We start from the raw sequence: 16,449 nt of genomic DNA, 5'->3' as shown, positions 1-16,449 counted from the left end.
AATCTAAACTCAAAATCTGAGCACAGCCAATAGAGTGGCTGCTCTTGTGTTTAATCCTAATAAACTGTGACATTTAGTGAGCATAGAAAACATTCCCTCTGTACTGCCGTCAGTAAACAACTCCTAACAGCTTTGGTAACCTGCCCTGGTTCAATTTTGGTAGATTGAACCAGGGCAAGACTTACTCAGTTAATAGAAACATAGAAAAACTACAGCACAAAACAGGCCCTTCGGCCCCACAAGTTGTGCCGAACATATCCCTACCTTTTAGGCCTACCTATAACCCTCCATCCTATTAAGTCCCATGTACTCATCCAGGAGTCTCTTAAACGACCCGATTGAGTTTGCCTCCACCACCACTGACGGCAGCCGATTCCACTCGCCCACCACCCTCTGTGTGGAAAAACTTCCCCCTAACATTTCCCCTGTACCTACCCCCCAGCACCTTAAACCTGTGTCCTCTCGTAGCAGCCATTTCCACCCTGGGAAAAAGCCTCAGAGAGTCCACCCGATCTATGCCTCTCAACATCTTATATACCTCTATTCGGTCTCCTCTCATCCTACGCCTCTCCAAGGAGAAAAGACCGAGCTCCCTCAGCCTATCCTCATAAGGCATGCCACTCAATCCAGGCAACATCCTTGTAAATCTCCTCTGCATCCTTTCAATCTTTTCCACATCCTTCCTGTAATGAGGTGACCAGAACTGAACACAGTACTCCAAGTGGGGTCTGACGAGGGTCTTGTATAGCTGCATCATTATCCCCGGACTTAGAAATCTTAGAAACCCTACAGTGCAGAAAGAGGCCATTCGGCCCATCGAGTCTGCACCGACCACAATCCCACCCAGGCCCTACCCCCATATCCCTACATATTTACCCACTAATCCCTCTAACCTACGCATCCCAGGACACTAAGGGCAATTTTAGCTTGGCCAATCAACCTAACCCGCACATCTTTGGACTGTGGGAGGAAACCGGAGCACCCGGAGGAAACCCACGCAGACACGAGGAGAATGTGCAAACTCCACACAGACAGTGACCCAAGCCGGGAATCGAACCCAGGTCCCTGGAGCTGTGAAGCAGCAGTGCTAACCACTGTGCTACCGTGCCACCTAAACTCCTAAACTCAATCCCTCGATTGATAAAGGCCAGCACACCATACGCCTTCTTAACCACCTCCTCCACCTGCGGGGCCGATTTTAGAGTCCTATGGACCCGGACCCCAAGGTCCTTCTGATCCTCTACAGTACTAAGAGTCTTTCCCTTTATATTGTACTCCTTCATCCCATTTGGCCTGCCAAAATGGACCACTACGCATTTATCTGGGTTGAAGTCCATCTGCTACTTCTCTGCCCAGTCTTGTATCCTATCTATGTCCCTCTGTAACTTCTGACATCCCTCCAGACTATCCACAACCTCACCAACCTTCGTGTCGTCGGCAAACTTACCAACCCATCCCTCCACTTCCTCATCCAGGTCATTTATGAAAATGACAAACAGCAAGGGTCCCAGAACAGATCCCTGGGGCACACCACTGGTGACCAGCCTCCATTTAGAAAAAGACCCATCTATACCCACTCTCTGCCTTCTTTGGGCAAGCCAGTTCTGGATCCGCAGGGCAGCAGCCCCTTGGATGGTAGGGCGTTGGGGAGAGTTACAGAACAAAGAGATCTAGGGGTACATGTTCATAGCTCCTTGAAAGTGGAGTCACAGGTGTACAGAGTGGTGAAGAAGGCATTCGGCATGCTTGGTTTCATTGGTCAGAACATTGAATGCAGGAGTTGGGACGTCTTGTTGAAGTTGTACAAGACATTGATAAGGCCACACTTGGAATACTGTGTGCAATTCTGGTCACCCTATTATAGAAAGGATATTATTAAACTAGAAAGAGTGCAGAAAAGATTTACTAGGATGCTACCGGGACTTGATGGTTTGAGTTATAAGGAGAGGCTGGATAGACTGGAACTTTTTTCTCTGGAGCGTAGGAGGCTGAGGGGTGACCTTATAGAGGTCTATAAAATAATGAGGGGCACAGATCAGCTAGATAGTCAATATCTTTTCCCAAAGGTAGGGGAGTCTAAAACTAGAGGACATAGGTTTAAGGGGAGAGATACAAAAGTGTCCAGAGGGGCAATTTTTTCACAGAGGATGGTGAGTGTCTGGAATGAGTTGCCAGAGGTAGTAGTAGAGGCGGGTACAATTTTGTCTTTTAAAAAACATTTAGATAGTTACATGGATAAGATGGGTATAGAGGGATATGAGCCAAATGCGGGCAATTGGGATTAGATTAGGGGGTTTTTAAAAAAGGGCGGCATGGACAAGTTGGGCCGAAGGGCCTGTTTCCATGCCGTAAAGCTCTATGACTCTATAACAGCTGACTTCAAGTGTAATTTTATTTTGTGCCATTGGTAGTGGGAGCCTGGTTTGAAAATGACCCCATCGTGTGCTAACCATTCATCAATGCCTCACAATTAAAACAAACAAGAAGGCTGCCCTGGAGATGTAACTGAGTCGGCTTTCGTGCATTACCCTCCCTCTTATTTCTCCTGAAATGCCTGATTTGTATTGGAGAATGATTTCTTTGTAGCCAGTTGTTCTCTGGTGCTTTGCTCAGGCTGTAGGGAGGCAGAATACTATTGGCGCATCACCGTTGGTCATGATCTTACCTTCTCTGAAGGTTTTACATGTGCAATTCCAGCAGGGTCACTGGTTGGCAGTCAGGAGCAGAAACCTGATTTTTGAAAAAAATGTTCCCACACCCTACTCTGAGGTAGAGGTTAAGGCCATTTATCTGTACCATGCATTTAGGAATTCCTATTCTTAGTGTGTGTATTTTTCTGTGAAATTGCTAATTACTTTTTATGTGTAAAAATAAAATTTACATCACAAGGTTGAAGATTTAAGTTCTATACATATTTTTTTGAAATCTTCGGTTCCAATGAAATGATTACTATTTATCTCCCTCAATAGGTTTTCTTGAAGCATATAGAACCAAAAGATCCAAAAAATGGTAACCTGTATCAGCAGACCCTGCTGGGAACTGTCATGAACATGTCTTGTTTGCTGAAAACTCCAGGACTTGTGGAAAACCACTTGTACTTTTTGAATCCTTCAAGGTCCAGTCCTCAGGAGATCAAAGTTCAAGAATCAAACATTCACCAGGTGGGTTCTTGACGGGCTGTGGTGTTGTTTAATATTCCTCCCCATCCAGTCTGTCTGGTGGATGCTGTCCCATGGTGAATAGGGGGTTGTATCCGTGATCTCAACCGATATCAGTGTAGCTCCAGCTGGCGGGAGGCCTGAGTATAATGCACAATACAAAATGTTCAGAAGTATTCCATCAGTCAAAGAAGATTTTCTCCAGTTTTTCTCCTCCCTCGACCAAGTCCAACTTTCAAAGTTATATAATACGGCCGTCAGACACTTGGAACCCTCAGGGAAATGTGCGTTTCTTTCCACTCCTGACCCAATCCAGGGGTTCTGAGATCAATTCTAATGCAACTGGCCTTGAACATGAGTCTTTCTTGTTCTGTATTAATTGGGTTCCCTAACTGCATTTCTTCAATTTGCTGTGATTTTACAGTTTAGCGCTTTTTGATTCAATTTTATTTCCTCTTGGGCAGGCTCCACCTTGATCCTACCTGTGTACTGATGGCTGGCCACTGATTATTCTGTATCATTGATTTCACTATATTTCAATTTCTCTGTCCCAACTGCTGAGAATTTCTGCAGCTGAGAATTTCTGCAGCTGCTTTAAGGCTGCTTATTTGGTGTTAACTTTCCCTTGGGCATCAGCTGTGGTTCAGTTGGTAGCATTTGTGCCTGGAAGCCAGATGATTATGGGTTCAAATCCCACTATATGCATGGGCTTCCAATCTGGACTGACACTTCAGAGTGGAGGGGCTGCTACATTACTGAAGGTTAAATTGAGGCCCCATCCACCAGCTCAGATGGACAAAAGGCATAATTTGAAGGAGAACAGGAGTTCTCATGGTTTCCTAATCGGCATCGCTGCCTCTCTTTTATTTGACTGGGGTGGGCACAGTAAGAAGTCTCACAACTACCAGGTTAAAGTCTTAACAGGTTTATTTGGTAGCACGAGCTTTTGGAGCACTGCTCCTCCATCACCTGATGAAGGAGCAACGCTCCGAAAGCTCATGATTCCAAATAAACCTGTCCGACTTTAATTTGGTAATTGTGAGACTTCTTACTGTCTCCTTTATTTGCTCTTTCTGTTCATTGCCACACTTGCCTATGTAACACAATTGAATAATCCATTGGTTTTAAAGTCCTTTGGGACATCTCAAGGATATGATGAGGCTGTATTGCAATGCCTTTATCAAGAACATACAGTAGGTGATGTCTCAATTCATATAGTTTTATATATGCCACGTTTGTTATGTACATGACTTGAATATATGTATTTTTAGTTCTGAATCTTTGTCTCCAATCTTTTTGTTGTTGTTCCATTCACATAAAAGTTTGCAGTTCACTGGAAGATGAAATTGAGTGAAGGCAGCTTCCTCGTCAGTCAGGTGCTGACTTTCCTACAGATTCCTTCAGGTGCATTTTTCTTTTGTTGCACAATCTCATCTTTGGGAAGGATGTTCAGAATGTTCTTGCTTTCATTTTGCAGTTCATGGCGCAATTGCATGACAAAATCCATCAAATTCTGCGGAACCTCATCCAGCTTTCCCCGGATACCAAACATTGTATCCTTTCCTGGCTCGGAAACTGCCTCCATGCCAACTCGGGACGGACGAAAATCTGGGCCAACCAGATGCCCGAGCTCTTCTTCCAAATGTATGCATCGGACGCCTTCTTCCTGAACCTTGCAGCTGCTTTGCTAAAACTCTGTCAACCCTTCTGCAAACCAAAGTCTCCTAAGCTGCTGACCTTCAACCCGACTTATTGTAGTTTGAAAGAGCTGAATGAAGAGGAACGGAGAAGCCGAAACGTGCATATCAAAGGTGTGAGCTGAGCAGTAAATGGATGACTTTTTGTTTTTAGCTGTTCAGGAGTTTTTCAGGGCGATGGTTGACGTTAATATCTGTGATCTTGCACAAACTCTTGGTGCACTGCACTACTTTCGTTGTTATAATACCTCTGGCTGCCTCTGCTGAAATCAGACAGGCTATGCACTTGCAATAGATAGTGAAAACTAGGCCCAACACTGATAAATGAGTATCCTGGTGGAGTTGCCCTGCCCCACCTGATGTTCAGAGTTTGCACTGTGCTCTTTGTCAAAGGCATGAGGGAACCTTGATTTAAGTAATGCAGTCCTATGTTTCAGTGGTTTTCAGACTTCTTTCCTTTTGGGGAAGCCTCTAAGAATGTTGTCATATTCCCAGTGACCCTATACGAACATTGGCACACTCCTGGTATCCCCCAGTGTTGACACCTGAAAATTGAGCGACCCAAAAGAAAACAGTGTCATTAATGCAAGAAATTTGTATTTAATATTTGTATGTGTGGCACAGTGGTTAGCACTGCCGCCTCACAGTGCCAGGGACCCGGGTTCAGTTCCCAGCTTGGGTCACTGCCTGTGTGGAGTTTGCATGTTCTCCCCGTGTCTGCGTGGGTTTCCTCGGGTGCTCCGGTTTCCTCCCACAGTCTGAAAGGTGTGCTGGTTAGGGTGCATTGATCCGAACAGGTGCTGGAGTGTGGCGACTAGGGGAATTTCACAGTAACTTCATTGCAGTGTTAATGTAAGCCTTACTTGTTTAAAGTTTATTTATTAGTCACAAGTCAGGCTTACATTAACACTGCAGTGAAGTTACTGTGAAATTCCCCTAACTGTGACTAATAAATGAACTTTACTTTAAAGCAGCAGAAATGAGTTGGTTAATGGATCAGCTTACACAATCCTGAACTGAACTCCAGTTCTGTGTGCTGACCAATTCTCCCTTCAACCAACGTCACCAAAAACACATTATAACTGCTCATGCATTTCACCGGAGGGTCATGTGTGCAAATAGCTGCTGTATTCATCAGCATAACTTTCTGCACTTAGTTAATGAAAGAGTGATTGGTCAAAATAGCAAATTGCAGGAGGTGGGTCAAGGCAGCGATTGGGTTTGGAGGAATGGGGACAGGCAGTAAGTATCCTGTGGATTTAATGTGGAACCAAGAAGCAAGGAACACACCTGCTGTTCTGGCTCCACACTCTAATAAGTATCAAGCTCTGTTCAGAGCAGCCTGGTTAGCATCAGATGCATTAGGCATCTAATACTCTTGGAGGCGTGACTCCTCAACCTGTTTGGATACCCTTACCAATATAGCGAGCCACGTGCTCTTAGCTCAATGCATCCACGCACATTTCTTGCTGTATTGGAGTTTTACTGTCTGTGAAACAGGTATTGCCTCATTGAATTCCTAGACCATGATACCTTAAGCAACAGAACAGTTGTGTAAATGCAGTTGTATCCGTGCCGAGGGTTGCATTTTATTCTGAGTTTTTTTAAAAAGGAAAATCTTTTCTTTATGAAAGCTTTTTGTTTCTTTACCTTAGGTTTAGACAAGGAGACCTGTTTGATACCAATACCTCAGGGACTGGAACCATCTTTCGCTCAAACATACAACCTGGTCACGGAGAATTTAATCCTGACTCAATTCGCCTTACACCTGGGTTTTCACAGGTACCGAGAGTGTGTATGTAGGACTGCGCAACAAGGAATTGTGGACCAGAAAGTGCATTAAAAGTGAAACTGGGTTATGTCTCCAGGCATTTGTGTTTTTTTTTCCCCTCCTGGGGAATTAGGAAAAGGCTTTCCTGGCAATCCATCGCTTATCTCCTAAGGGGAATTGAAGGGCCTCTTGTGGACAAAGCAATAAGTGAAAGTTTTTAAACCAAGTGTGGGGAAGGTGTGAGGGCAGGAACCTCATTGGCTGAGTGAGTGAGAGCCAAAGTGGAAAGTTTCTTCAGCCATTCCCCGACTCCTTTGTTTCTCTTCATATCCCAGTGTTTAAAATTGAGGAAAATCCCTTTTAACCATAGCTTTTAAAATGGACATTGATGTTTAATGAACATTCATATATAAGTATGAAGGTTGAGCCACCAACTTGTACAACAAGTAGAAGTGCAGGTGATGCCTTGCATAAAATGCCTTGCAGGGGCGGCACGGTGGCCCAGCGTTTAGCACCACTGCCTCACAGCGCCAGGGACCCAGGTTCGATTCCTGGCTTGGGTCGCTGTCTGTGTGGAGTTTGCACGTTCTCCCCATGCCTGCGTGGGTTTCCTCCGGGTACTCCAGTTTCGTCCCACAATCCGAAAGACGTGGTGGTTAGGTGCATGGACCATGCTAAATTCTCCCTCAGTGCACCCGAACAGGAACTGGAGTGTGGCGACTCGGGGAATTTCACAGTAACTTCATTGCAGTGTTAATGTAAGCCTTACTTGTGACTAATGAATAAACTTTTAAAATCTTGCTTTGTTTTCCGTGTTTTTAAGGAAATTTCGAGTTCAATTTCAGTCTTTTTCCCGCTCCCTCTCCAGGGGACATAGGAAGAGGCTTTCCCATCAGTTACTTCCTAAAGGAAGACAGAAAGCATCTTGGGGGGAAAAGGAGATTAAGTGAAAAAGATTTTTTAAAAATAAGTGCGTGGAGGAAGGGAAGTGTTTAACTTCAAGTATTGGAAAAATAGCTTTGCCTTCCCAGACTGTCCGGCCAACATGCAGTCACCTTTGACATCCTGCTTGACTGTCGTCCCTCTGTAAACACCCTGTCCCTGCAGGGTTGGTCTTTTGATGCTAATGCTGTGTTCTTTACTTTCGTAGGTTACACGATCAAATGATAAAGATGAATCAGAGCCTGCACCGGCTGCAGATTGCCTGGAGGGAGGCGCAGCAATCCTCCAACCCAGCTGCAGAAAATCTCCGTGAACAATTTGAAAGGCTGATGACGGTTTACCTATCGACCAAAGCAGCTGCCACCGAGCCGCAGATGCTGCAGAACTGTATGAATTTGCAGATTTCCACCACAACGATATTGGTGCAGTTTTCTCTCGGAAATCGAGGAACAGACTACATGGAGGTGACCTTCCCTCTTCTGGACTTGGAATACTGCATGCTTTCTCATGTCCCAGGTATATAGCATGACATTAACAGAGATTTGGTAATCTTGGTGACGATAGCTCTGGATGCTGGGTCAATTAAAATTTTCGAGACATGAGAAACATTACATTTTGGGTAAGGGTCTTCGGGGATATGGATCAAGGCAGATACGTGGCGTTCAAATCGAACCTTTGGCAATATTTATCCTTCAACCAAATCACTAAAACAGATTATCTGGTCATCATCGTATTTCTATTTGTGGAATCTTTCCAGGTGCAGATTGAATGCTGTGTTTTCTGTAACAGTGACTACACTTCAAAAGTACCTCATTGGTTGCAAAGTGTTTTGGAACGACTTGAGGTCGTGAAGGGCACTGTAGAAATGCAAAACTCTGTGACCTAGTTGAATGATGAAACGGGCTTGAGGGACCAAATGTCCTTTTCCTGTGTTAGAGGGTGGGCTTACCTTTGGACAGTGCATTACTGTGAAACTATTTGTGGTTTTGTTAACCATCTGTTTATATCATTGTTAAATAATCTTTTGTCAGTGTGTGCCACGCTAAAGGGAATCTCTGCGCATACGTCTGTAAAGGGTGTGGCACCTTGTGCCATTAAGATTTTCACGTTAACATACAAGTGCATTTTTTTTCATTCACCACTTTTGTTTTTGTCTGTTTCTTGTCCTTTTTGCCCTTTGTTTCCCCTCAAAGCTATTGTTCTCCTTCATCACAGGCTTTCCTCTCCACTGCTTCCAATTCCCTTTCCCAAACTACATGTGAGCACTGCCATGGGAAGCCAACTAAAAATGTCTTGTTTAGAAATAAATGCATTTTTACTGGAAGTAGAATCATCTGGTATTGGAAGTAGCTGTCTTTGATTCTGATTTGATATATTATTGTCACACATATTAGTGTACAGCAAAAAGTATTGTTTCCTGTGCGCTTTACAGACAAAGCATACCGTTCATAGAGAAGGAAAGGAGAGAATGTAGTGTTACAGTCATAGCTAGGGTGTAGATTAAAGCATTGTTAGAGAGTTTAAAAGAGATAGAATGAAGTTTTAGAAGCATAGAACGAGAGTAAAAGAATTAGAAGGTATGCCGAGCACAGCTTGCAAGAAGTCGCCACGCTCCGGGGCCATCCAATACCGTCCCAGCGTCTTGCTGCTGTGAGGAAGAGTTAGTGCCTCATGTTCATTTTTCAACCAATCTTAGCAGTCTTGTCATCCATGTCAGATTACTTGCTCCTTTCTTCTTCTAAGGTTGTTGTCATTTTGCCTTGAGGCTCATTGTTATCCTCTGCCCTCTGCTCCCCAGCCACTGCTTATCTGGCATTGACATATGCCTTCCCCGCGTTGTAATGGACCTGTAGGCTCTGAGCTGTTTAAAGCTTGCTTTTCAAAGTTCATAGGTTCAGTTTCAGCACAGCGCTTCATTAAACAGTGTGTCTCAGCTGGGGTGGAGAAGAGGAGTGGCTCTTTACTGTAGTTCATTTCACGGTAAGTTGCACTGTCCGTCTCAATGATGTTATTTGGTGAACAGTTTATTTTGTGCACTGTGAATGGACAAGGCTGTCTTATGAAATGTTGCACTGAGATCCACGTCCACTCGAGGAAGTGGGCGTTAAAAATACTAATGGCATGCTGATAAGGGTGGCATACTGAAAGGGTGAAGTCTAAATGGGCAGAAGCATCTTCGACTCAACCTAATTAAGTGAGAGATTGTAATCTATTTTCATTCTGGTTGTGCGCATTGGTTCCTTTTGATTCATTGACTTATTTTATTTCCTTGTCACAGAATTCTTTGCTGACAATCTTGGAGATTTTTTCATCTTCCTACGGAGATTTGCAGATGATGTTCTGGAAACTGCAGGCGATTCCCTCGAGCAGCCGCTACACTTTGTCACAGTGTTCATGGGTAACGTAGAGAGGTAACAGCTAGGAACTCATTTCAGAATTCACTGGCGAGTCTTGTACCACCCAGCACCGTATGCAGGTGTTCGATGTTGCTGCAGTTTTACATTGGGAGTTACTTTGATCAAAGTTAGGTTGTTGGTGCTGGTGCACTTTCCCATTTAGTGCGTATTAGCAACAGGCAGTATCAGAGAAGTTATAGCACAGATAGTTGCTGAGCCATACCGCTTCTACCCTGCCTCAAAAATGTACTTTCCTATCATCCTCAGAAGAGCATCCCCCATTACATTAAACATTATTATGTTATATACACCATTTGCCCTTTAACGTCACTGGATGAATTTTACATTTAGCTCCAAAGTAGGATCCCTTTAACCAATCAAACTTGGATTGTTATTATCCAAATTTATTCTAATACTGTTCGATTTAGCAGACAGAGCAAGCTTTCAATTGTTACGATCTTCAAAGAGCCCAGTGACTTTTTAAAAGAGATATGATTTCCCAGTGACGAACTCAAAAGATCTTAACACAAGAGTTCATGTTTTTTTAAAGATTTTCACTGCAGCAAACTAAAACAAGGCTATGGACCAAGTGCCAGAAATGGGATTAGAATAGATGGGTGATTGATGGCTAGTACAGACATGATGGACCGAAGAGTCTCTTGCTGTGCTGTAAACTCTGTGACTCTCTAAAATCAACATTCACTAAACATTACTTCGTAAGCAATTAATACACTAAACTACAGAAAATATATCCTTTTTTTCATCAATAACCCTATGCAGCATTTATACATTACTTCAGACTCTCAGCAGAAATGTAATCTTGTTTTTAAAGTCTTTGCATTTCCACAGGCTTTCCTCTCCCTGTTACATCAGCTCAAGATTTCCAGAGTTCTCTTAATAATCCCTCCACTCAATCCTCCTGAGCACAATCGAATTGACTTCCAGTGACATGGCATTCGCTGGTGATTTCTCGATCTTTAAATTTCCACAAGATCAATCTTTTTAAACGCTCTCTCAGCCATACTCTCTCTCTTTCGCTTGTTCTCTCGCTCTCGATCTCTCTCTCTCTCTCTCTCTCTCTCCAGCGCCTCTGAATCTGATCGCCTGAGAGTCTGTAAGTCTACCCCTGACAAAACCAGCTGCTCTATCCTTTGTGTTCAGGTGTTAAACCTGGGACTTGAATTTCAATAAGGTTTGACCTGGGCCCCCTGTCCTGTGGTAACCAGGCTATTCAGGCTTATTGTCAGGCAGAACTAGGAACGCATTGCATGTCCCTTTTCATGACTCCATTTCATCTTGAATTAAAGAGACTAGTTAAAACATAACCATCTTATAAAACCTTGCATTGATCTTCATCTAGTTCTCCTGAGTAAGGTTAATTAGTAAAATAACTTTACGTTAGTAGGTTTATTGGTAGTTACTGTGCTTTGGATGGTAACTTTGCACTCCAAGATCAGTTCTCAATCTAGATTCTTGCTTGGGCTATCCTTAAATTGACAAGTCTTCCTGATTCAGATATATTTTCAAGAATTAAATGGAAATCTTTTGAAGAGTGACTATGTTGCTCAGTTGCACCTCCTTGAGTCTCAGTAATATAATATTATTGGTGCAGTTGTGTGTGAGCTGTGTTGATTAATTAATTTTCTGTGAAATCTGCAGTGCCAAGGAGAAGGGCAGGGATTGGAGAGGGAGTGGCATCGTCACTGGATTAGTAATTCAGAGACTCCGGGCAAGATCTGGGTTCAAATCCCACCTCGGCAGATGGTGAAATTTGAATTCAATTTTTTTAAAAAGAAGAAAATCTGGAATTAAAAGTCTAACGATGACCATGAAACCATTGTCAATTGTAAAAACCCATCTGATTCACTAATATCCCTTTAGGGAAGGAAATCTGCCGTCCTTACCTGGTCTGGCCTACATGTGACTCCACAGCAATGTGGTTGATTCTCAAATGCCCTCTGAAATGGAAGGCAGTTAGGGATGGGCAGTAAATGCTGGCCCAGCCAGCGATGCCCACATCCCATAAATGAATTTTAAAAAACTAACTGGATAGCTCTGCTAAAGAGCTGATACTGGCACAATGTGTCGAATTATCTCTTCCTGTGCTGTATCACTCTGTGATTCTATGAACCAAGATTCAGCATGTAGAATGAATTGAGTTGCAGGATCTGACCCCTTCCACTCAGGAAGCTGTCATTTTCAGCTCACTTGAAGTTCAGCAGTTTAGATGCCCACACTTCTGCTACATTCCAGTAACACTACCTCCCGTGAAGTCACGCAGCAACCCACATGCTGACATTCTCTATCTCTGGCCCGTGAGTGCATCACCTTCCCCAAATCTCTAAGATGCATCTCGTAAAGACAATGAGAGAGCGGCATGGTGGCACAGTGGTTAGCACTGCTGCCTCAAGGTGCCAGGGACCCGGGTTCGATTCCCGGCTTGGGTCACTGTCTGGGCGGAGTCTGCACCTTCTCCCCGCATCTGCATGGGTTTCCTCCGGGTGCTCCGGTTTCTTCCCACAGTCCGAAAGACGTGCTGGTTAGGTGCATTGGCCATGCTAAATTCTCCCTCGGTGTACCCGAACAGACGCCGGAGTGTGACGACTAGGGGATTTTCACAGTAGCTTCATTGCAGTGTTAATGTAAGCTTACTTGTGACACTAATAAATAAACTTTAAAGAGAGAGAGAGGAAGCTTTGCTCTGAAATTGAGAATTGTGAATGCACCAATTTTAAGTAACCATTTACATTCCTCCTAGAAATTCTACAAGTTCGCTTAAGCTTTTGCATTTATGTTGACATTCTAGGAACTCTAACCTCATTTACTCCTCATAGCTGAGGTGTTTCTTTGAAGGGGAATATTTTTCATTTGTACATTCTCTACGATTAGCCTAAAACAGTGCAGATTTTCCCCTCTTTTATCCAGTCCTTCTGGCTCTGCACAGCCACAGCCAGAAGACATTCCTGTAAATGTTTTTCAGCAGATATTGTTTATTCTGCTATTGTGTATTTGGTTTTGACAGATTTTCTTCAGCCTCACGAAAGGAGATAATTACCAACCCAACCCATCCCTTCCCCGGCCACAAGGTAGCTCATCACTGCTGCAAGTGACCTGTTGGGACCAGCATTGCTCCTCTTCTGAGGAGCCAGAGACCACTGGCATTGTCGTCCAGGTCTCCCAAGTCACACAGGTTTACAGCATGGAAACAGGCCCTTCGGCCCAACTTGTCCATGCCGCCCTTTTTTCTAAACCCCGAAGCTAGTCCCAATTGCCTGCATTTGGCCCATATCCCTCTCTACCCATCTTAGCCATGAAACAAAATTGGGAACCTATGCACGCGCTATCTTCCAGGTCACATAAACATCATTTTGAAACAATTGGAAGATGTTGCACTTCACTCAAGAAGCGAACTGACGGATGTTGGTGTAAATTATTACCCCTATACAAATAATAATTGCTGGTATCGACTGCTTTAAGTGAGGAAGAAGAAATGGGTGTTAATCCTCTGTGCAGAGCTATGTTGCTATAAAACATGGGAGCAAAACAGCACACACGATCATAACATTCTATGCAGTAAAGTTTGGAACATTTTAGAGGTACACACTAATCCTTTTAACTGTTATGTTGGTCAGTGTTGTCACTGGGCTTTCAGTAAAGTGTAAGATTGGACTGGAGGGGAATTGAAGAAAGGCAGAAAATACAGAGACTAAAGGCCTTTGGAGTTTTATCAGCTTGAAGTGAAGAATTCAGCGTATTACGCAAATGCACATGGGCTGAAGTAAAATATTTTTCAGTAGTCAGTTTGATAGCAAGATATCAAATAAGCCCAGTGACGAGGCTGATTCTTCATTTTGTGAGGTTTTGTTCAGTTTCACTTGTCTATGCTATCTGAGTCTGAATAGCTGGATTAAGCTGAAAGATGTTTGTTGACTGATCAGAAAGCCGCTTTCTTCCTCCCCGCGATGCCTCCCAGGATGAAGAACCCTCACTTGCGAGCGAAGCTGGCTGAAGTCCTTGAGGCCGTGATGCCGCACATGGAACAAGTGCAGAACCCAATGATTAGCAGCATGTTCCACCGTCAGCGAGTCTTCAGCTCATACCAGCATGCACACTACCTCGCTGAAGCACTCATCAAAGTGTTTGTGGACATTGAATTCACAGGTATGTTTGGAAGGTAGCAGCAGTGACGGGTAAATATCACAATCACAACAGTGATTATACTTCTAAAGTTCTCTGTTGGCTGCAAAGCACTTTGGGACATCTGATGTTGTGAACGGTGTGCAATATAAACCAAATCCTTTCAAATGGCATGCCTAATGTTACACCTCTACATTCCAGCAAAGCTGGCATGAAAAAGTTACAGTCCCACCAATTCCATTGACTTCCCAGAGAGAATTCACTTTGATTTTGATGCACGCTGACTATTCCATGCACTGTCACTGCTAGGAGGCCAGGAGAAGGAGCAGGGAGGACAAGAACTAATGGAGCCAAGTGCAAGATGTGCATTCAGACAGGGGACACGTGCTTAAGTGTTCAGAATGTAGATGGCAGAGCGGGCTGGGTTATAGGCCATGAGTAAGTGAATGTGCAGAGTAAGCTAGAGTACTGTAGATTGCCAAATACAATACTTTTAAATATGCTTTCATTCTTCATTGACGTCAATATTTTTCTCTCTCCCACACATCCCTCAGCTCCCCCCCCCTCCATCCGACCAAGGAAGAAAAATAAGAGCGTCTTGGCTCAACTTCTTAAGCCGTCCCGTCTTGTCAAGTCTAAATCTAGTACTAATTGGAAATGCTTGGATGGTATTAAGGAACATAGCTGATTCTGTTGCACTAATGTTACAAAGCCAGCTGTCCTCCACATAGTTCATATTTGCACTTTCATATATTTGCTGAAGGAGGATGGGAGTTATGGTGACACTCTGTGAATGCAGATTACTCTGACAGTATCTGTAGAATCATCTACTGTGCAAAAGTTAACGCTTTGCTTTCTGCATCGCCACAACTCCTTTTGAAAACTGAGCCGTGCAAGCAACAGAATCCCAGTTTCAAATCCTGGTCTGTGCCGAGGGAGATGTTCTCAGCTGAGAAAGCAGCAAGGCAATTAGAATTAGCTCGGTAACGTCTGAACTGGGAGGAGGATAAAATCAGACAGAATTGCTGCCAGCAAGTATCTGCGTAGATCTTACGTGAGAACAGAGTTAGGCTTGATTGTGAGTCAGGCAACACCTTCCTAGCCCACCAATGCACTCTGTCTAGGTTACGTGGGAGCCTGTGATACTGTACCCAAGCAAGAGTTGGTACCTTTCAGAAGAAGGCTGGGTTGAGTGGCAAGAAAAAAATTGCTTTTGAGATTTTTAAAAAGCAATTTTATGTTACTGCAGTAATAAGTAACTATCGCTCCTTGACAGTCAATGGCATTACCATCTCTGAATCCCCCACTGTCAAATCCTGGGGGTTACCATTGACCGTAATCACATAACTGGACTAGCCATGTAAGTACTCTGGCTACAAGAGCAGTTCAGAAGCTAGGAATCTTGCTTGACACCACAGGGCAAAGTAGCCCACTTGATTGACATACCATCCACAAATATTCGCTTCCTCCTCCACAGTAACAGAGGTATGTAGTATGTACCATTTGCAAGATGCACAGCAGGAACTCACCTAGGCTCCTTTAGGCAGCACCCCCGAAACGCACAACCACTCACCACTTGAAGGGCAAGGGTAACAGAAACATGGGAACACCACAATCTAGAAATTCCTCTCCCAAGCCACTCACCATCCTAATTTGGATATATATGGCCGTTCTTTCACTGTCTCTGGGTCAAAATCCTGGAACTCCTTCCCTAACAGCACTGTGGATGTACCTACATCACATGGACTGCAGCAAGTTAAGAAGCCAGCTCACCACCACCTTCTAGAGGCGATTCAGGATGGGCAATGAATGCTGGCCTAGCCAGCAATAGTCTCATCCCTTGAATGATTTATTAAAAAGTAGCAAAAAACTTTAATGCAACTGCCTTCTTCAAAAGAATGAATGTTTTGGGTTTGAAAATGATTTTCTTGGCTGTTACTTCCTTTCTTAACTTGGGTAGACTTTTATTTTTAGTTTTATCAAATCATCTGTGTTTTTTTATTGTCTCCTGTGGCTGACTAAGTAATTTTAGGGCCAGCTATTGAATAATGTTTCGAAAGACAGAAACAAGAGTTTCTATTGAAGGTTTTCTGTTTTTGAAAGGCTGATGCCCAATTCTTTTGTTCCTTTGTTAAATAATGAAACTATTCACCATCCAATTTTGGCAAAACTGAACCGCACAAATCACTATTTGCTGTGACGTTCCTGTCTTCCCAGGTTAGATGAAACTTTCCCCTAATGGGTGATCAAGAGGTACAAGATAAGTAAATGTTACAGAGAGAATATTTTGTTACTTCCTTTAAGGTTGATGTTAAAATGAAGAGACCCAGTCCCAAATTTGGAGCTAT

The 16,449-nt window shown here is 43.6% G+C and overlaps 1 protein-coding gene across 3 annotated transcripts in view; it reads left to right on the top strand.

Annotated features, from left to right (window-relative positions):
• ube4a (ubiquitination factor E4A (UFD2 homolog, yeast)) overlaps window positions 1-16,449 on the top strand; it is a 52,895-nt gene that overhangs the window by 20,362 nt on the left and 16,084 nt on the right. For all 3 annotated transcript variants that reach the window (XM_078199049.1, XM_078199051.1, XM_078199050.1), the window contains exons 8-13: window positions 2,970-3,161; window positions 4,636-4,969; window positions 6,511-6,637; window positions 7,777-8,084; window positions 9,847-9,979; window positions 13,938-14,125. In XM_078199049.1, coding sequence (XP_078055175.1) covers window positions 2,970-3,161; window positions 4,636-4,969; window positions 6,511-6,637; window positions 7,777-8,084; window positions 9,847-9,979; window positions 13,938-14,125 — 1,282 coding nt within the window. The remainder of the gene's footprint in view (window positions 1-2,969; window positions 3,162-4,635; window positions 4,970-6,510; window positions 6,638-7,776; window positions 8,085-9,846; window positions 9,980-13,937; window positions 14,126-16,449) is intronic.

This window comes from Mustelus asterias, chromosome 27 (genome assembly GCF_964213995.1).
Source record: "Mustelus asterias chromosome 27, sMusAst1.hap1.1, whole genome shotgun sequence".
NCBI classification, from domain to species: Eukaryota; Metazoa; Chordata; class Chondrichthyes; order Carcharhiniformes; family Triakidae; genus Mustelus; species Mustelus asterias.
The sequence above is the reverse complement of the archived record's forward strand: the minus strand, read 5'-3'. Positions and strand labels throughout refer to the sequence as shown.